Source organism: Chlorocebus sabaeus, chromosome 22, assembly GCF_047675955.1.
Source record: "Chlorocebus sabaeus isolate Y175 chromosome 22, mChlSab1.0.hap1, whole genome shotgun sequence".
Lineage (NCBI taxonomy): Eukaryota > Metazoa > Chordata > Mammalia > Primates > Cercopithecidae > Chlorocebus > Chlorocebus sabaeus.
This window is the reverse complement of record NC_132925.1, coordinates 55,658,085-55,674,435: the sequence shown is the minus strand read 5'-3', so window position 1 is coordinate 55,674,435 and position 16,351 is coordinate 55,658,085. Positions and strand designations below refer to the sequence as shown.

Here is a 16,351-nt window from a genome sequence, read left to right as displayed (position 1 = left end):
AGGATGAGCCCTAATCCAATACAACTGATATGTTTATAAAAGGGGGAAATTTGGACACAGAGACACACATAGAGGGAAGATGATGTCAAGAGACATAGGGAGAAGATGGCCATCTACAGCCAAGGAGAGAGGCCTAGAACAGATCCTTCCTGCACGGCCCTGAGAAGCTCAGGACACTTCGATCTTGGACTTCTAGCCTCCAGAACCCTGCTGACACCTTGCTCTTGGACTTCTAGCTTCCAGAACCACGAGACAATAAATTTGTTATTTAAGCCATGCAGTCTACATGCAGTACTTTGTTTCGGCAGCCCTAGTACACTAATAAAAACACATAATTAGAAATTAATTAGAAATAAGAAACTAATTAACTGCATAATAAATAACGATTATGACCATTTTATCAAAAAGTTAAACTTTTCTTATATTCTTCCTTGCTTTATTTTTTCACTTATCACTTTCTAAAATACTAGTAAGATATAAATTCCAACAGAGTAGACTTTTTGTCTGTCTTGTTCATTCCTATATCCCCAGCTCTGAGCATAGCGTCTGGCACATGCTAAGTACTAGAAAAACTTGTGATGGCTGAACGAATGGAATAGTACTATGAAAAAACACAAGATAATGTAAGTACATATAGAAAGAAAATCTTACCTTGTCTGAGATCACAAAGGGTTTCCCAGGGAAACTACAATTGAGCTGATTGAGAGGAGGTAGTATAGATAGGGGTCAGAAGCAATTAGAGAAAGACATAGTTCCAGACAAAGAGAGAAGAGGGTAACGAATGCCCTAAAACACTGAAGGACTTGGTAAAGGAGGTAAAAGATATCCAGAGTGACTGGAATACAAGGAGTAAGGGGAAGAGAAGAGGCAAGGCTAGAGAGCTCAACAGGTCCAGATACAGGACATAACAGACTTTACAAACTCTAGCTTAAGAGAAATGAATTCTCTTAAGAATTCTTTTATAATAATTCTTTATAACGGCAGGAGGGCAGCAAGGCAGAAATGGCAATGATGTGAAGACTCAGCAGTTCTGGAAGACAGTTTTGGCTTCTGAGTATTAGGAAGGGTCAAGAGTAGATGGGGGATGACAAGAAAGCAAAGTGATACATAAGAAGTGTATGGACTCAGGGGATATTTAGAAGATAGAGACTGACAGAACTTGATGGTGAACTGAACATGGGCAGATCAAGAAAAAAAAATAACACATGAAAGATAAAGAATCAGAATGGCAAGCTAGTTATTAGCAACAGTGCTGGAAAGCAGAAAACAATGGAAGGATACCTTTGAAAATTTGGAGAAAAGTATCTTTTCAACCTAAAGTTCTACAAACAGCCAAATTATCAATCAATAATAAAGGTGTTATTACCTGTTATATATGGAATGTTATATATCTCAAGAAATTCCCCTATACCAGGGGTGTCTAATCTTTTGGCTTCCCTGGGCCACACTGGAAGGAGAATTGTCTTGGGCCACACATAAAATACACTAACACTAACAATAGCTGATGAGCAAAAAAAAAAAGAAAAAAGAAAAAAAAATTATCACAGTGTTTAATAAAGTTTACAAATTTGTTGTGGGCTGCATTCAAAGGCCATCCTGGGCCACATGCGGCCCACGGGCCACAGTTTGGACAAGCTTGCACACACCCTTTCTCAGGAAGTTTCCTGGAAAATGTACTCTACCAAAACAAGGCAAGAGAAGAGCGAGACTTGGAACCTGGAAGAAGTGAACCAACACAGGAAGGAGGAGAGCAGAATTCCCAGAAAGCCGGTGACAATAAATTCCAGAGGAGCAGCCATGTATTAATAGAAGGCATAAAGGGCAAGCACAGTAGACTGGAACAGGACAACAGAGACTAGGGGTGGCCCTAGGGGAGAAGTTCTTGAGAAAATAATGAGTTATAATCAATGTGTGTAAATGTACTGGAAAGTGATTTACACTTCTGTTGGAAGGTTTAGAGATATATTAGTACTAGGTAAACAGTTAAACAAATAAAAGAGAATTATTAATTATAAGAAAAACAGGGCCGGGCGCAGTGGCTCACACCTGTAATCCCAGCACTTTGGGAGGCTGAGGCGGGAGGATCATGAGGTCAGGAGATCAAGACCACCCTGACTAACATGGTGAAACCCTGTCTCTACTAAAAATACAAAAAAATTAGCTGGGTGTAGTGGTGGGAGCCTGTAGTCCCAGCTACTCAGGAGGCTGAGGCAGGAGAATGGCATGAACCCAGGAGGCAGAACTTACAGTGAGCCAAGATCGCGCCACTACACTCCAGCCTGGGTGACAGAGCGAGACTCCATCTCAAAAAAAAAAAAAAGAAAAACAGAATGTTTTGATGAAAGGAATTATAACCATCTTATGCAAATTGTCTGGCTTGAGCCATAAACAATGTATCTAACTTAATACTGATCTTACAAAAACTTATGACATAATATTTAAAGGATGGAAAGGAAGCAAAGGTAGGGCTCAGAATACATAAATGAGCTAAATCTCCATCTTTCATATTAGTACATCAATAGTTAATGTGAAATTGAAAAGCTTCAAGAAATAGCAGAAAGAATACCTTTTTATAAATTGTAAGGTAATTACCAAAAGTAGTGCCAAAAGATTTGATAGTTGTTCCCTCTAGGGAATGGGAATAGAGGCACGTTGTTGGAGGAACCAAGAGACTGCTCTTTTATATGATAAGCCTCATAAAAAGTAAATGATTTAAAAAACTACATGTAAAACATTAATAAAATGTTTAAAAGATGAAGATATATCAATAGAATAGTTAGAACCTGACACTAAATCAAAATGTATGAATAAACTAAAAGGCTAAGCATCTAAGCTTTGTGAAGCACTTGACTTTTGAGATTTATTTTAAGGCTAAATAAATTAATTTAATACCATCTATTTAGTAAAGTTACTTTTTAGATATCTAAATGGTGGGCAATGAATATTTTCTTGACTGTATACACTCCAAATTTTTCTTAATATGGGATAATTATTAGATGCCACCCTTTCAGTTATTTAAATTACTTTCTCCCAATGCAAATTTTCTGGTTTCCTTATTTGCACAGGCTTTATTTCTACAGGCCAATTCAGTGTGATCATTTGATATTCTCTTTTGTTCTCCTTTCTAAAAAATCACTCTGGCATCCTAAAAGTTGATCAAAGAGGTTCACATCATACTTATCTGTCTAGCAACAGAATAATGGCGACTTTTGTTGTTCAGTCCATAATCCAAGACTCCTCTAGGGTCCTTTTCCTATTCTACCAAGGCACAGGCGATCACACCTACATCCAGTGCAGGTGTGCTTCATCCTCCTTCCCACAATACATCACTACAGAACCTGGGCCTTCAGAGTTTAAGAAATGAAGAGAGAAAAAAATTATCTTACCTCAATTAAAACACACCATGCCTGGGAATACTGACTCAGTGAACATCTATTAACCATCTACTGTTCGTCAGGCACTTAAATTTAAACTAAAAACCAACCAATCACACAAAGAACAACAGCTATACAATTGACAAAACAGTAATGTGTTAGCCCTAGGAAAGATATACACAAAGACATTTAAGGAAAAGGAAGTGATAAAGTTGGGAGGTTGCTAACAAGCAATAAAATGAAAACTATTTTTGGCACAAATATAGAAGCGTTGAAATCCTATACAGAAGTATTGGTACTGAGTGGCCTGAGGACAGGATAGAACCCCCAAATGTTTCCATTTTAATCCCAGCTTCTTCTCACAGAGATGCTTTGAGAGCAGTTAATTAATATTTGCAAAGCTCAAAGTAGAATGCTAGTCATAAAAATAAAAAAGCAGGCACATAAAATACAAAAAAAGTCACTAACACCCAATTAAAATTCAATCTCTTAAGTAATGTTAACAAAAGTTTGAATTGAACCTTAATATAAAACATTTTTCTGAAAAAATTACTTAAGATGAAAAACAGCAACTGAAGCTCTTTACAAATAAAAAAAGTCACGCAACTTACGATATTTACTGTGAATTTCATCTATTTCCTTTTCTGTTTGGTCCTTTGTAAAAACCATTACCTAAAATAATCAAAAAAAGTCTGAATAAAAATCTCCCCAAAATGATAAAAAGGGAAATATTACAAACTTTCAAATCTCAAATGTGAGTGTTTACAATAGAGGAAAATGATCTGTCATCTGTTTTATATAGACCTAGGAAGAATCATTCCTATGGACTTCCCTTAAATACCAGAAACAGTATACATTTTACTCATTATTTTTTCTTATCAGTAGAAAATGCAACATGATTCAATTATATATTAACAAAATAATGAATTTTCTATTTTCAATATTTAATTTTCCACATTCATTAATACAACAGGCAATATTTGAAACCAGAAGACTGACGACACTTAGCTGACTATCAGTAAGGCTGATCTTCTTGTCTGCCTTCTCTCTTTCCAACCTAACTTCTCCAGGTCATTATAGAAAAGTAGTATGTATAGAAAATGCAGTAATACAAAACATAGTAAGTTAAATTTCTAGGTCCACTTTTTAAACCTCAGACTTAAAAGATCAGAAATCTACTTCCATAATTCACTACAGTTCCCATCTTACAGTTAGCACACAGGTAATAATGTAATGAGTGTTTAAAATAGAGGAAAATGATCTGTCATCTGTTTTATATAGACCTAGGAAGAATCATTCCTACAGACTTCCCTTAAATACCAATGTATTTTAAGGTCAATGTAAATCCCATTTTTGTTCCTACTTATTTGGCTACAAACTTACTTTCTTAAGGTAACCATTGCTTTCCTTACAAACACACTACAGATGGCCTAGAAAAAAAAAGAAGTCTACTTGGAAGAGACCAAAACACTTCCTCCAGTGTCACAGGACACAATGACTATTTTCTTCACTGGTATCCTGTCTTCAAGTTTGGGGCCATCAAGCTAGTGGAAGGCAACAGTGAAGAATTTTAGGTCTCTGATTCTCTCAAAAGCTCAAGAGAATACTCCATCCTCAAATTACTTAATGTATCCTCTTACAATTACTTAACATGTCCATAAGCATAATCATAGAATTGCAGAATGCCAGAGCTAAAAAGGAATTATAGAAGTCCCTAGCAGTAGCTTAGAGGTCCTTAGAGGCAGTTTATCGAACACAACCAGCAGAGAAAGGACCAATATCAAAGCTGCCTGATGCACAGGTATAAGCATTTTCTATAGAACTCTAGCTCATGAACAAACTCTACTTTGAATTGCATGTTGTGCTAGAAGACTGCTAAGTACAATCAAATATTGTCCTAAAAGGAGTTGCAAGTAAATCATAATACACTAAGTGGAAATGTTTTAGTAAATGAACAAATTTAATAATGGTTTGCTTTAATTTGTGTTGGGTATTAAACTTTCTTTCTTCATTTCTATCCAGATACTGAAATAGCCCATTAACATACACTTTCATTGAGTTTACTAGCTTCAAGACGCATCCTAGTCTTCTCCATATTTTCGATTTCTTGAACTATTTCAGCAGCTGTTAAAATAAGAAAATAACCACTAGGTTACTTTTTTTTAATCACTGTACAGTAATTATTTAAGTTATTAACATTAGAAGATGGGTGACAGGTATATGTGAACTCCCTGATCTATTTTTACAATTTTTCTGTGAATCAATTACCATTTCAAAACAAAAGGTTAAAAAAAACCATGAAGTTAAAACACTGAACTCTTACACATGCACATGTTGTTCAACGTATAACCAGAAGAGTAAAGTCAAGTCACTTTGCTTTCTCCTTTGAATATATAGGTCTAAACAGAAGTCTCAATGAAATATGAAAATTAATTTTTTAGTGTGAGTTCAATTATTAGGGGATGTCTGCTCAAATTCCAATGTACTAAATGCAGTACAACAGGCCACTGTTCAAGGAGAGAGAAAGGTCTACAAATACCAGGAAAAATGTCCTTGCCTCCAGAACCTTTGTCCGTAGGTATGGTTACCAATTACACACATAAAAGAGATCTGGAATACACCCTGTCACACATGAAATGCCTTTGAATGCAAACAGCACAGAATTTGCAAATGCTATCTTTCTGCATCCAAAGTTAATACATTAAAACTGAAATGCATATGGTATGAAATAAAAATTTACAATCCCTTACACTCATTTATACTTAAAAATTATATCTGGAATTTGCTTCAAAATAATCCATGGAAAAAGGGCGTAAATGGTAGATAAAACAACATTAAGATGGTGTGATAATTGTTTAAGCTGGGTAGTAGGCATATGGGGAAATCAGTAAACTCTTTTCTCTATTTCTGTATGTTTGAAATAATCCCCTATACAGTTTTATTTTTTTTAAACCACAGACTTTATGAGGATCATTTAAGAATGCAACTGTCTCAATCTAAAGTTTATGTTTTCCAAGCACTGAGAGGTACCTTTTGCCTCCCTGATATTGTAAAGCCAGTAGAAACAATGTAAACAATCTCCCTGTGAACATGACCAGCTAGTGGTTCTCTCCTTTCCAAACTGAGTCATGGAATAACATGAAAAACACAGGGACCATCTGCATTCTATCCAATCCATTAATACAAGTATCACTAAAGATAAAGAACATCTGGCATATCCTCTTCTAAGATATTAAGAAAACTATATTAGGATTGGGTAGAATTTAGTGGCCTAAGTCTTTTTCAGGGAGATTTCTGATTCTGTTTAGGTTGTAGAGAGCTATAAATAATGTCACTCTCACCCTAATGACGAGAAAAAGCTGGATAATTTATAGAACTATAATTTTTCTTGAATCCATCAGAGCTAAAGTAAGGCGGCAATCAACTACCTTGAAACCTAAAGAAAGATGAGTGCCTTAGAGGAGAGGGGGATCATGAGCGCTGGTTGACATAGGGCAGTACACACGAGAAAAATTGGTACCACTCTATCTCTGGGTAAGATCTCAGCTAAACTTTTTGATAAACTGCAAAAGGCCAAGGGTGAGCTACCATGAAAATACAAAAACCCTGGGTGGCTTGGACATAAGGGGCATCACGTCCATTTGCAGGCTATTTTCTTTTTTTTTTCTTTATTTTTTGAGACGGAGTCTCACTCTGTCGCCCAGGCTGGAGTGCAGTGGAGTGATCTCGGCTCATTGCAAGCTCCGCCTTCTGGGTTCACGCCATTCTCCTGCCTCAGCCTCCCGAGTAGCTGGGACTACAGGCGCCTGCCACCATGCCCGGCTAATTTTTTGTATTTTTAGTAGAGACGAGGTTTCACCTTGTTAGCCAGGATGGTCTCGATCTCCTGACCTCGTGATCCACCCGCCTCGGCCTCCCAAAGTGCTGGGATTACAGGCGTGAGCCACCGCGCCCGGCCTTGCAGGCTATTTTCTACAGACCTCAGTGGGCACTCACAAGAGTCCTCAGTCTCTCTGTAGCTCACTGGGGAAGGGCAGAAAATTAGAAAAGATCTCCCTCCAGATCCAATTCTGGCAAAAGAGAATCACCCCCACTGCAGGACAGACATGAAGCCCCAATCACATCTTTACCCCTGAAGAAAAAAAGCATTAAGCCACTGACGAAAGGTCAGCAAAAATGTTATCCCCAGAGCATAGGTTGCTGAGGGAAGTAAACAAAAACAAACAAACAAAAAACCCCCTCTACCCCTCAGGAGGACCAGGAAACCATTCTGGTCCCTGCCCCGTAGAGGACCTCTGCCACTGGCAGTGGGAGAGGGGCAGGATCGCTGAAAGAGCCCCACCCCTGAGATGCAGGATTGAAAGACCTGCCTAAGACTGAAGCTAAATCAGAGTAACAGAGAACCCTCCTTTTCTCCCTACCACAAACCTAGCATGATCCAAGTGATACGTAACAGCAATCTACTTCTAGGAGAGAAATGAACATGGAGAGAGACCCTCTCTGAGGCACAGGCTCATAGGGAAAACCTAAGTTGTGAGTGATATATAGGTACATAAAAAAAAAAAAGAGTCTGGCACCTCAGACTCTTACCTACAATGTCTGGCTTTCAACCAAAACTTAAACATGAAAAAGCAAGCAAATAATGATTAAGATGATAAAGGATCATCTTTATCAATACACATGAACAGATAGGGCATTTCTGTAGAAATTACTTCAATAGAAATCCTTTCTTTTAGAAAGAATAATATGGAAATGTTAGATATATAGATAGAGATACATAAAACTAACACAGTAACAGATAACTTGACTCAGCTAAGGAAAGAATCAGTGAACCTAAAATTGGATTGGTATTATCCAATCTGAAACACAGAGAGAAAAAAAAGGAAAAAGAAAAAAAAAAACTGTAACAGAATAGCGCCTCTAAGAGCTATGGGACAATATCAAGAAATATAACATACACATAATAGAAATCACAGAAGAAGAAAGAAGGGAAGAGAAGAAATTGTTGAAGAACTAATGTCTAGAATTTGCCAAATATAAGAAAGACACCAAACCACAAATGCAAGAATCTCAAAGATCAAGCAACACAGATATAAAAACAAACCAAAAATGACAACAACATGCATATAGACACAAAGAGAAAATCATGCAGCCATCAGAGGAAAAAGATACATTATATAAAGAAAAATCAAGAATTACATTACACTTCTCATCAGAAATTATTCAAGTCAGATAACAATAGAGTGACATCTTTAAAGCATTAGAAAAAAGCCTCCCAATCCAGAATTCTAATGAAAATATTTTACAAAAGTGAAAGACAAAAATGTTCTGAGGAAACCATAAGCTGAGAAGTATTATTAGCAGCCCTCCATTACAAAAAGTATTAAAACAAGTTCTTCAAGTAGAAGAACCAGAGAGAAACTTACCTAAGAAGTGAAAACTGGTGAAAATGGTAAACATGAAGATAAGTATGAAATACACTTTTTTCTTATTTTTAACTACTCTAAAAGATAACTGTTTAACGGACAAACAATAGCAACGTATTGTGTTAATAGTATATGTAAAAGGAGTTCATGACAATAACAATACAAATAATTAGGAGCTGGGAGTACACTGTTAAGTTTCTTACAAATGAGGCTGTATAATTACTTGACTGTAACTAATGAAAGATGTACACTGAAAACCCTAGAGAGACCACTAAAATTGTTTGAAAAAGAGGTAAAGTAATAAAGCAATAATAGAAATAAAATGTAATAATAAAAAATGTTCAATCCAAAAGACAGCAAAAAAAGATAACAAAAAGGAGATGGAACAAAAAAAAAAAAGAGCAAGATATTAAATTCAAAGCCTATTGCATCAGTATTTCATTAAAGAAATGGTTTTAAAGCACCAATTAAGAGACAGAGAATGTCAGATTGGATAAAAAAGCAAGACCAAACTATATACTATCAAAAATAACCCATTTTAAATAAAAAGATAGGTTAAAAATAAAAGTATGGAAAGAGATGTCTCATGTAAACAGTCATGAAAAGAAACCTGGAGGAGCTTTATTAATATGAGGCACAACAAGCTCCAGAACCATGAATGTTATTAGGGATAAAGAGGGAAATTAGGGGCCGGGCGCAGTGGCTCATGCCCGTAATCCCAGCAGTTTGGGAGGCCGAGGCGAGTGGATCACCTGAGGTCAGGAGTTCGAAACCAGCCTGACCAACATGGTGAAATCCCATCCCTACTAAAAATACAAAAATTAGCAGGGTTTGGTGGCTCATGCCTGCAGTCCCAGCTGCTCGGGAGGCTGAGGCAGGAGAATCACTTGAATCCAGGAGAAGGAGACAGCAGTGAGCTGAGATGGTGCCATTGCACTTTAGCCTGGGCAACAAGAGTGAAACTCCGTCTCAAAAAAACAAAAAAAAAGAGGGAAATTATACCGTGATAAAGGGTCAATCTACCAAGAAGACATAACAATCTTAAATGCGTTTGCTCCTAAAACAGAAATTTAAAATACATTAAAAAGTATTTCTTGTTCCAAACAAGATGGATTAGACTCATTTCTCCACTAAGTACAACTAAAAACCCTGATATACAACTGACAACTGTAAGAGAACTCTGGAAAGTAGAAAGAGGAAGATGGACTGGCTAAGACCTCAGCATGTGAGGAATGACACTGTGGTGAGTTCCCTGAGGTGTCGCTGTATTCTGTATCTTATAGACTAGGCTCTGGAGAAGCCCAGAGACATCAAGAGGAACAGACAAAAAAGCCTCAAGAAAAATCTACTCTTTCTAAGCAAAGGACTGAAAAAGAGGGTGCCCAGAAACCTTCTTGATAATACTTGACCTACCCAAGCAAAACACTGCTGATGCTCCCTGCCCTTTGCAGTATTATCAGAGAGCAAGTGGGGAGCGTGGACTTCTGCCCATCAACCAGAGGTGGAAGGGGTCCTAGTACAGGATGTCCTCCCATAGCAACAGTGTCAGTGGAAGTCTAGTGAGGAGCTCAGACTTCTACCCCCCATCCAATGATGGCAGGTGACAACTGCACCCTCTCAACTAATAACTGAGGAGAGAATATCAAAGAGAAGGAACCTGGAGAAAGAATTCCTTCAGCCTGTGTAGAACATCCCCGACCAACATGTGAAATTGTTTACAATTAATATGCCAAAAGGTTTGAAAACTGAACCACAGTGTGGAATATCAGGTATTCACAACAGTCTCCAGGTAGCAATTAAATAAAGTGGACCAAAATAACATTTCAAGGGATCCAGGAACTAAATCATCATTAGAACCACAGCCTACAAAAGTAGGCCAGGATCTACATGCTAAACTTAAACAAGATGACTTCCTGCTAAATTAGAATTTTTAAATAGAACCTAGAATGTCATTAGAATACAAAAAATACTCAGAATACAATTGAAAAAAAACTTGACATACTAAGAATCAGGAAAATCACGACTCAAATGAAAAAAGACAGGATGCCAATACCTGAGACGACCCAGTTGCTGGAATTATCTGACAAGAATTTTAAAGCTACCATCATAAAAATGATCCAACAGGCAGCTAATGCTCTGGAGACAAAACAAAACTGCTACTGTATGAAATACTTTTGAGAGCCTTGAAACATGTAAGTGTACATGGATTTACATGTATACATATGCATACATGCATGTGTATGTATATATGTATCCATGTGTGCATATGTATATATATGAGCATAGCTGGTAGCCATATCTTGGTTTCACCAATAGAAAGGACCAGAGCTCCTCAGTGAAATGGCTGATTTCAGGGCTGGGATATGGAAGAGCAAGAAAAGCCTGCAATATGTTGTTATGTTAGAAATAAGAAAACGGTAATGAAAATAACGGGGGTATGTCATGAGGACAGGAATTAGAATGAAGACGCTCCTGCTGGCCAAATCTGGAAAAATACAAACACAAAACTAATTAAGAGAAGTAATGAGTTAAAAATCTGTGAATCTATATCCATAAGAGACAAATAAAACAATAAGGCTGAGGGAAGGGTTCTTGTTTCCAGAATCATGCCAAGTATCAATTAGCAAGTGTGAAAGGAATGCTAAAGTTGAAAAAAATCATCATTTTGCAACTATAACAGAAAAGATTAGTTTAGATAAAAATTACCAAAGGATGGCCGGGCGCGGTGGCTCAAGCCTGTAATCCCAGCACTTTGGGACGCCGAGGCGGGCGGATCACGAGGTCAGGAGATCGAGACCATCCTGGCTAACAGGGTGAAACCCCGTCTCTACTAAAAAATACAAAAAACTAGCCGGGCGAGGTGGCGGGCGCCTGTAGTCCCAGCTACTCGGGAGGCTGGTGGCGGGCGCCTGTAGTCCCAGCTACTCGGGAGGCTGAGGCAGGAGAATGACCGGAACCCGGGAGGCGGAGCTTGCAGTGAGCTGAGATCCGGCCACTGCACTCCAGCCTGGGCGACAGAGCGAGACTCCGTCTCAAAAAAAAAAAAAAAAAAAAAAAAAAAAAAAAAATTACCAAAGGATGCTAAATATAGGGGTGAAATCTTAATAAGGTAGAGAATAGCTACATAGCGTTGAAGTGTCTCTGCAGACTTATTAGTAGCAAGGCAGCAGATGTAAAGTATAAATGAGGGAGAAACTGGCCAGGTGATCAAGCCTGGTATCACAAATGAGGGGTACACAGATGTCAAATGGCTCCAGATGTAATATTCTGAAGACAAAACATCACTTATATAGTATTCTGGCCAGGAATGCATAATCTGAATTTTCTGCCAGAATGAGAACATTTTATTTGAAAAAAACACACACACACAACAAAGACTGTATTCTTTTAAAAGGCCAGTGTCATAAAGGACAAAGGCTGAGGAATTATTTCAGGTTGAAAGAGATTGAAAAGATATTACCACTAAATGCAATATGTGCTCCCAAACTGGATCATGTACTGCAGGAAAAAAAAAAATCTACAAAGGTTATTATGGGGTCCACTGACAAAATTGAATAGATGAACAAAAGTATTATAACAAAGTTAAATTTACTACAAGTACTAACTACAGTGGCAAAAAAAGTGAATCTTTTTTTCTTAAGAAATAATACAAGGACGTATTTAGGAATAAAGAGTAAACACTATATAACTTATTCTCAGACAAAGAAAAAAATACGTGTGTAATTATATGGACACATACATTCACAGAAAAAGAGAGACAGAGGAACAAAGTAATTCATAAAGCAAATGAGGCAAAATGCTAACAATAGGTGAATCTGTACAAACGGTATAGTCTATGCATTGATTATGATGGTCTTTCAACTTTCCTATAAATTTCCAAATAGAAAGTTTTTTAAAAGAATGCAAAATTAAGACTTTTTCAGACAAACAGAAGCTGAGAGAATCTGTCTCAACAGCACATCTGCACTACAAGAAATATTGAATAATCCAGGCACGATGGTTCATGCCTGTAATCCCTGCACTTTGGGGGGGCTAAAGCAGGTGAATCTCTTGAGGCTAGGAGTTCAAGATCAGCCGGGGTAACATAGTGAGACCCTGTCTCTACAAAACAAACAAAAATTAGCTAGGCATGGTGGCATGCGCTTGTAGTCCTAGCTACCTGGCAGGCTGAAACGGGAGGATTCCTGAAGTCCGAGGCTGCAGTGAACTATCATTGCGCCACTGTACTCCAGCCAGGGTGACAGAGCAAGACCCCGTCTTAAAAAAAAAAAAGAAAAAAAGAAAAAGAATGAACGAATAAAGTTTTTCAGGAAATGTCCAAACACTGTGGAAATCAAGAAAAAAAAAAGTTTTTCAGGCAAAAGAAAATGACACCAGATGAAAACCTAGATCTACACAAAGAAATAAAGAATGCTGAAAATGGTAAATGTGCAGGTAAATACAGACCTTCTTTTCCATTTTTATTTAGTTTAAAGCAAAAATAGTAACAAGGTATTATAGAGTGTTTAAAATACGTAGAAGAAAAATTTATGACAACAATAGTACAAAGAATGAAAGTCATAAGGTCCTTCCATTACACATGTAGTATACTATTAACTGAAGGTAGACTGAGATAAGTTAAAAATGCATATAGTAAACTAGAACAATCACCCCTACAAAAAAAAAAAGAAGTATAGCTCATAAAATGAAGATAACATAAAAAACTAAACAATACTCAGTTAATCTAAAAGAAAGCAGGAAATGAAGAAAAAACAAAAGAATGATAGAATAGCAAACAAGCACGATGGCAGATATAAACCGAACCAAATAGAATAAATGAAATTAAAATAGTTTAAACCCTACAATGTAATGGTAGAGCATGTCAAATTAAGTCAAAAAAGAAAATCCAAACCATATATGGCTTATAATAAACACAGTTTAAATATAATGATACAATAGATTTAAAGAAAAATGAAATAAAGTAGTTGCTACACTCATATCAGATAATTTTTGAGACAAGGAATATTACCAGAGACAAAGACATATATGCCATAATAATAAACAGGCTAACTAATCAAGAAGATACATAATAATACTAAGAGATTCAAAATATAACAAAACTGAAAATATTGACAGGGAAAATGAAAAATCTATAAATATAGTTGGATATTTCAAAAAGCTTGTCAGTAATTGATAGAATCAGTAAACAGAATATCAGCAAGGATGCTGAAGACTTGAATACACTATCAAGCAAATTTGCATAACATTTACAGATCACTGCACAAAAATAAATGAGTACTGACCACAGACAAACCTTGAAAACATTACACTAAGTGACAGAAGTTAGTTTATAAAAGGCCACATGTTATATGATTCCACTTAAATGGAATATCCAGAACAGACAAATCTATAGAGACAGAAAGTAAATTAGTGGCTATTTAGGGCTGGAAGGGTTGGTAGAAAATGATGCTAATGGATACTGGGCTCTTTTCAGGGTAACAAATGTTCTAAAATTTAATGTGATGATAGTTGTACAACTCTGTGAATATACTGAAAACCACTGAACTGTATACATACTTTAGGTGGGTATGAATTATATCTCAGTATTATATTAATTATATTTCAATAAACTGAATAAAACTCAATGTTATAAATATATCACAGAATAAATAAAAAATATAATCATCTCAATAGATGCAGAATAAGAAATTGACAATTCAACACACCTTCATAATTCTCAACAAACTAGGAAGGGAAGAAATGTCCTCAACCTCATAAAAGGCATCTATGAAAACCTATCACACTTAATAGTGAAAGACTAAATGCTTTACCTATAAGATTGGGGTATTCCAGAATTAAAAGAACATATATTGATGCAATAATATTATCACTCAAATGATTTTTGAAGGCAATCATTCTTCCTTCTGGGGAGACAGAACCTTGAAAACTCAGAGGAAAGTTAGAGATCCTTTCTTAAAAAATTCATTAAAAAAAAAAGATTGGAGAAAGGAAAGGATATTTGCCCACACCACTTTTATTTCACACTTTTATATCGCACTGGAGGTTCTAACCAATGCAACTAACCAAGGATAGAAAGACAAAAGGCATATCGACTGAAAAAAATAAATAAATAAAACTTTTTATTGGCATGCAACTTGATTGTGTATATAAAAATCCTATGAAATCTATAAAAAAGCAATTAGAAACATGTGAGTTTCACTAGTTAATAGTATACAAGTGAATATACAAAAATCAGTATATCAACATGACTCTTTAAAATAGTAATAAACAATGAGAAATAAAAATTTTTAAACCACTCACAATAGCACCAAAAGACATGAAATATTTAAGGATACATTTAACAAAATACATGGAACACATGTACATAAAAAACTAGACAGCACTATTGACAGAAATTAAAGGAGGCCTAAAGAGACATACCATGACTGTGCATTAAAAGTCTTAACATTGTTAAGGTATCAATTCTAAGCTGATCTATGTAATCTCACTCAAAATCCCAAAACGTACACACTAATAAACTGACTGCCCTGCAGATGCTGTCCTGGACCTGCCAGCAGCACAGATGCAGATGCTCTGCTATATCTGTAACATCAGGGCAAAGTGAAAGTGGCTATTTCTACACTCAGTGTTCAGAAAACAGTGAACAAGAAGAATGGATAATAGCCTGACATTTCTTAGGGGAAAAACAACAACAACAACAAAACTGAGTCTAACATTTATGTGAAATTGCAAAGGACCTAGAACAATTTTGAGAACACAGTTGAAGGACTTACACTACCTGATAATTTTAAGACTTACTATAAAGTTACAGAAATCAAGAGTGTGTCATGAGTGAGAGGACAGATACCTAGATCAGTGGAACAGAATAGATTCTAGATAGATTCACATGCTATATACACGGTTGACAGGTTTTTAACAATGGTGGCAAAGTAATTCAATGGGGAAAGGATAATCTTTTTAACAAACGGTGCTGAAAAACTAGATACACATATTTTTTAAATAAACCTTGACATTTACCTTCCACCATACAGAAAAACTAAATGAAAATGGATCATAGATTTAAATATAAAAGCTAAAATTATAAAACTCCTAGAAAATAACACAGGAGAAAATCTTTGTGATCTTAGGATGAACATATATTTTGTTGACATGCAACACAACTGTATACATAAAAAATCATGAAATGATACACAAGAAGCATAAATCATAAAAAAAGTAAACTAGCCGGGCGCGGTGGCTCACGCCTGTAATCCCAGCACTTTGGGAGGCCGAGGCGGGCGGATCACAAGGTCAGGAGATCGAGACCACGGTGAAACCCCGTCTTTACTAAAAAATACAAAAAATTAGCCGGGCGCTGTGTCGGGCGCCTGTAGTCTCAGCTACTCGGGAGGCTGAGGCAGGAGAATGGCGTGAACCCGGGAGGCGGAGCTTGCAGTGAGCCAAGATCGCACCACTGCACTCCAGCCTGGGCAACAGAGTGAGACTCTGTCTCAACAACAACAACAAAAAAAAGTAAACTAAATTTCATCAAAATTAAAACTCTCTGCTCTT

General features: G+C 36.5%; 1 protein-coding gene and 1 non-coding gene across 6 annotated transcripts in view; one reads left to right on the top strand and one right to left on the bottom strand.

Moving 5' to 3' along the window:
- Positions 1 to 16,351, bottom strand: part of RAD18 (RAD18 E3 ubiquitin protein ligase) — an 82,450-nt gene that overhangs the window by 32,422 nt on the left and 33,677 nt on the right. For all 5 annotated transcript variants that reach the window (XM_038003629.2, XM_038003628.2, XM_007985101.3 and 2 more), the window contains 2 exons: positions 5,422 to 5,498; positions 3,986 to 4,046 (listed from right to left, as the gene is read on the bottom strand). In XM_038003629.2, the coding sequence (XP_037859557.1) occupies positions 3,986 to 4,046; positions 5,422 to 5,498 (138 nt within the window). The remainder of the gene's footprint in view (positions 1 to 3,985; positions 4,047 to 5,421; positions 5,499 to 16,351) is intronic.
- Positions 15,336 to 15,473, top strand: LOC119626066 (small nucleolar RNA SNORA43). Its single transcript, XR_005242259.1, has one exon. It is a non-coding gene; the product is annotated as a small nucleolar RNA SNORA43 (small nucleolar RNA).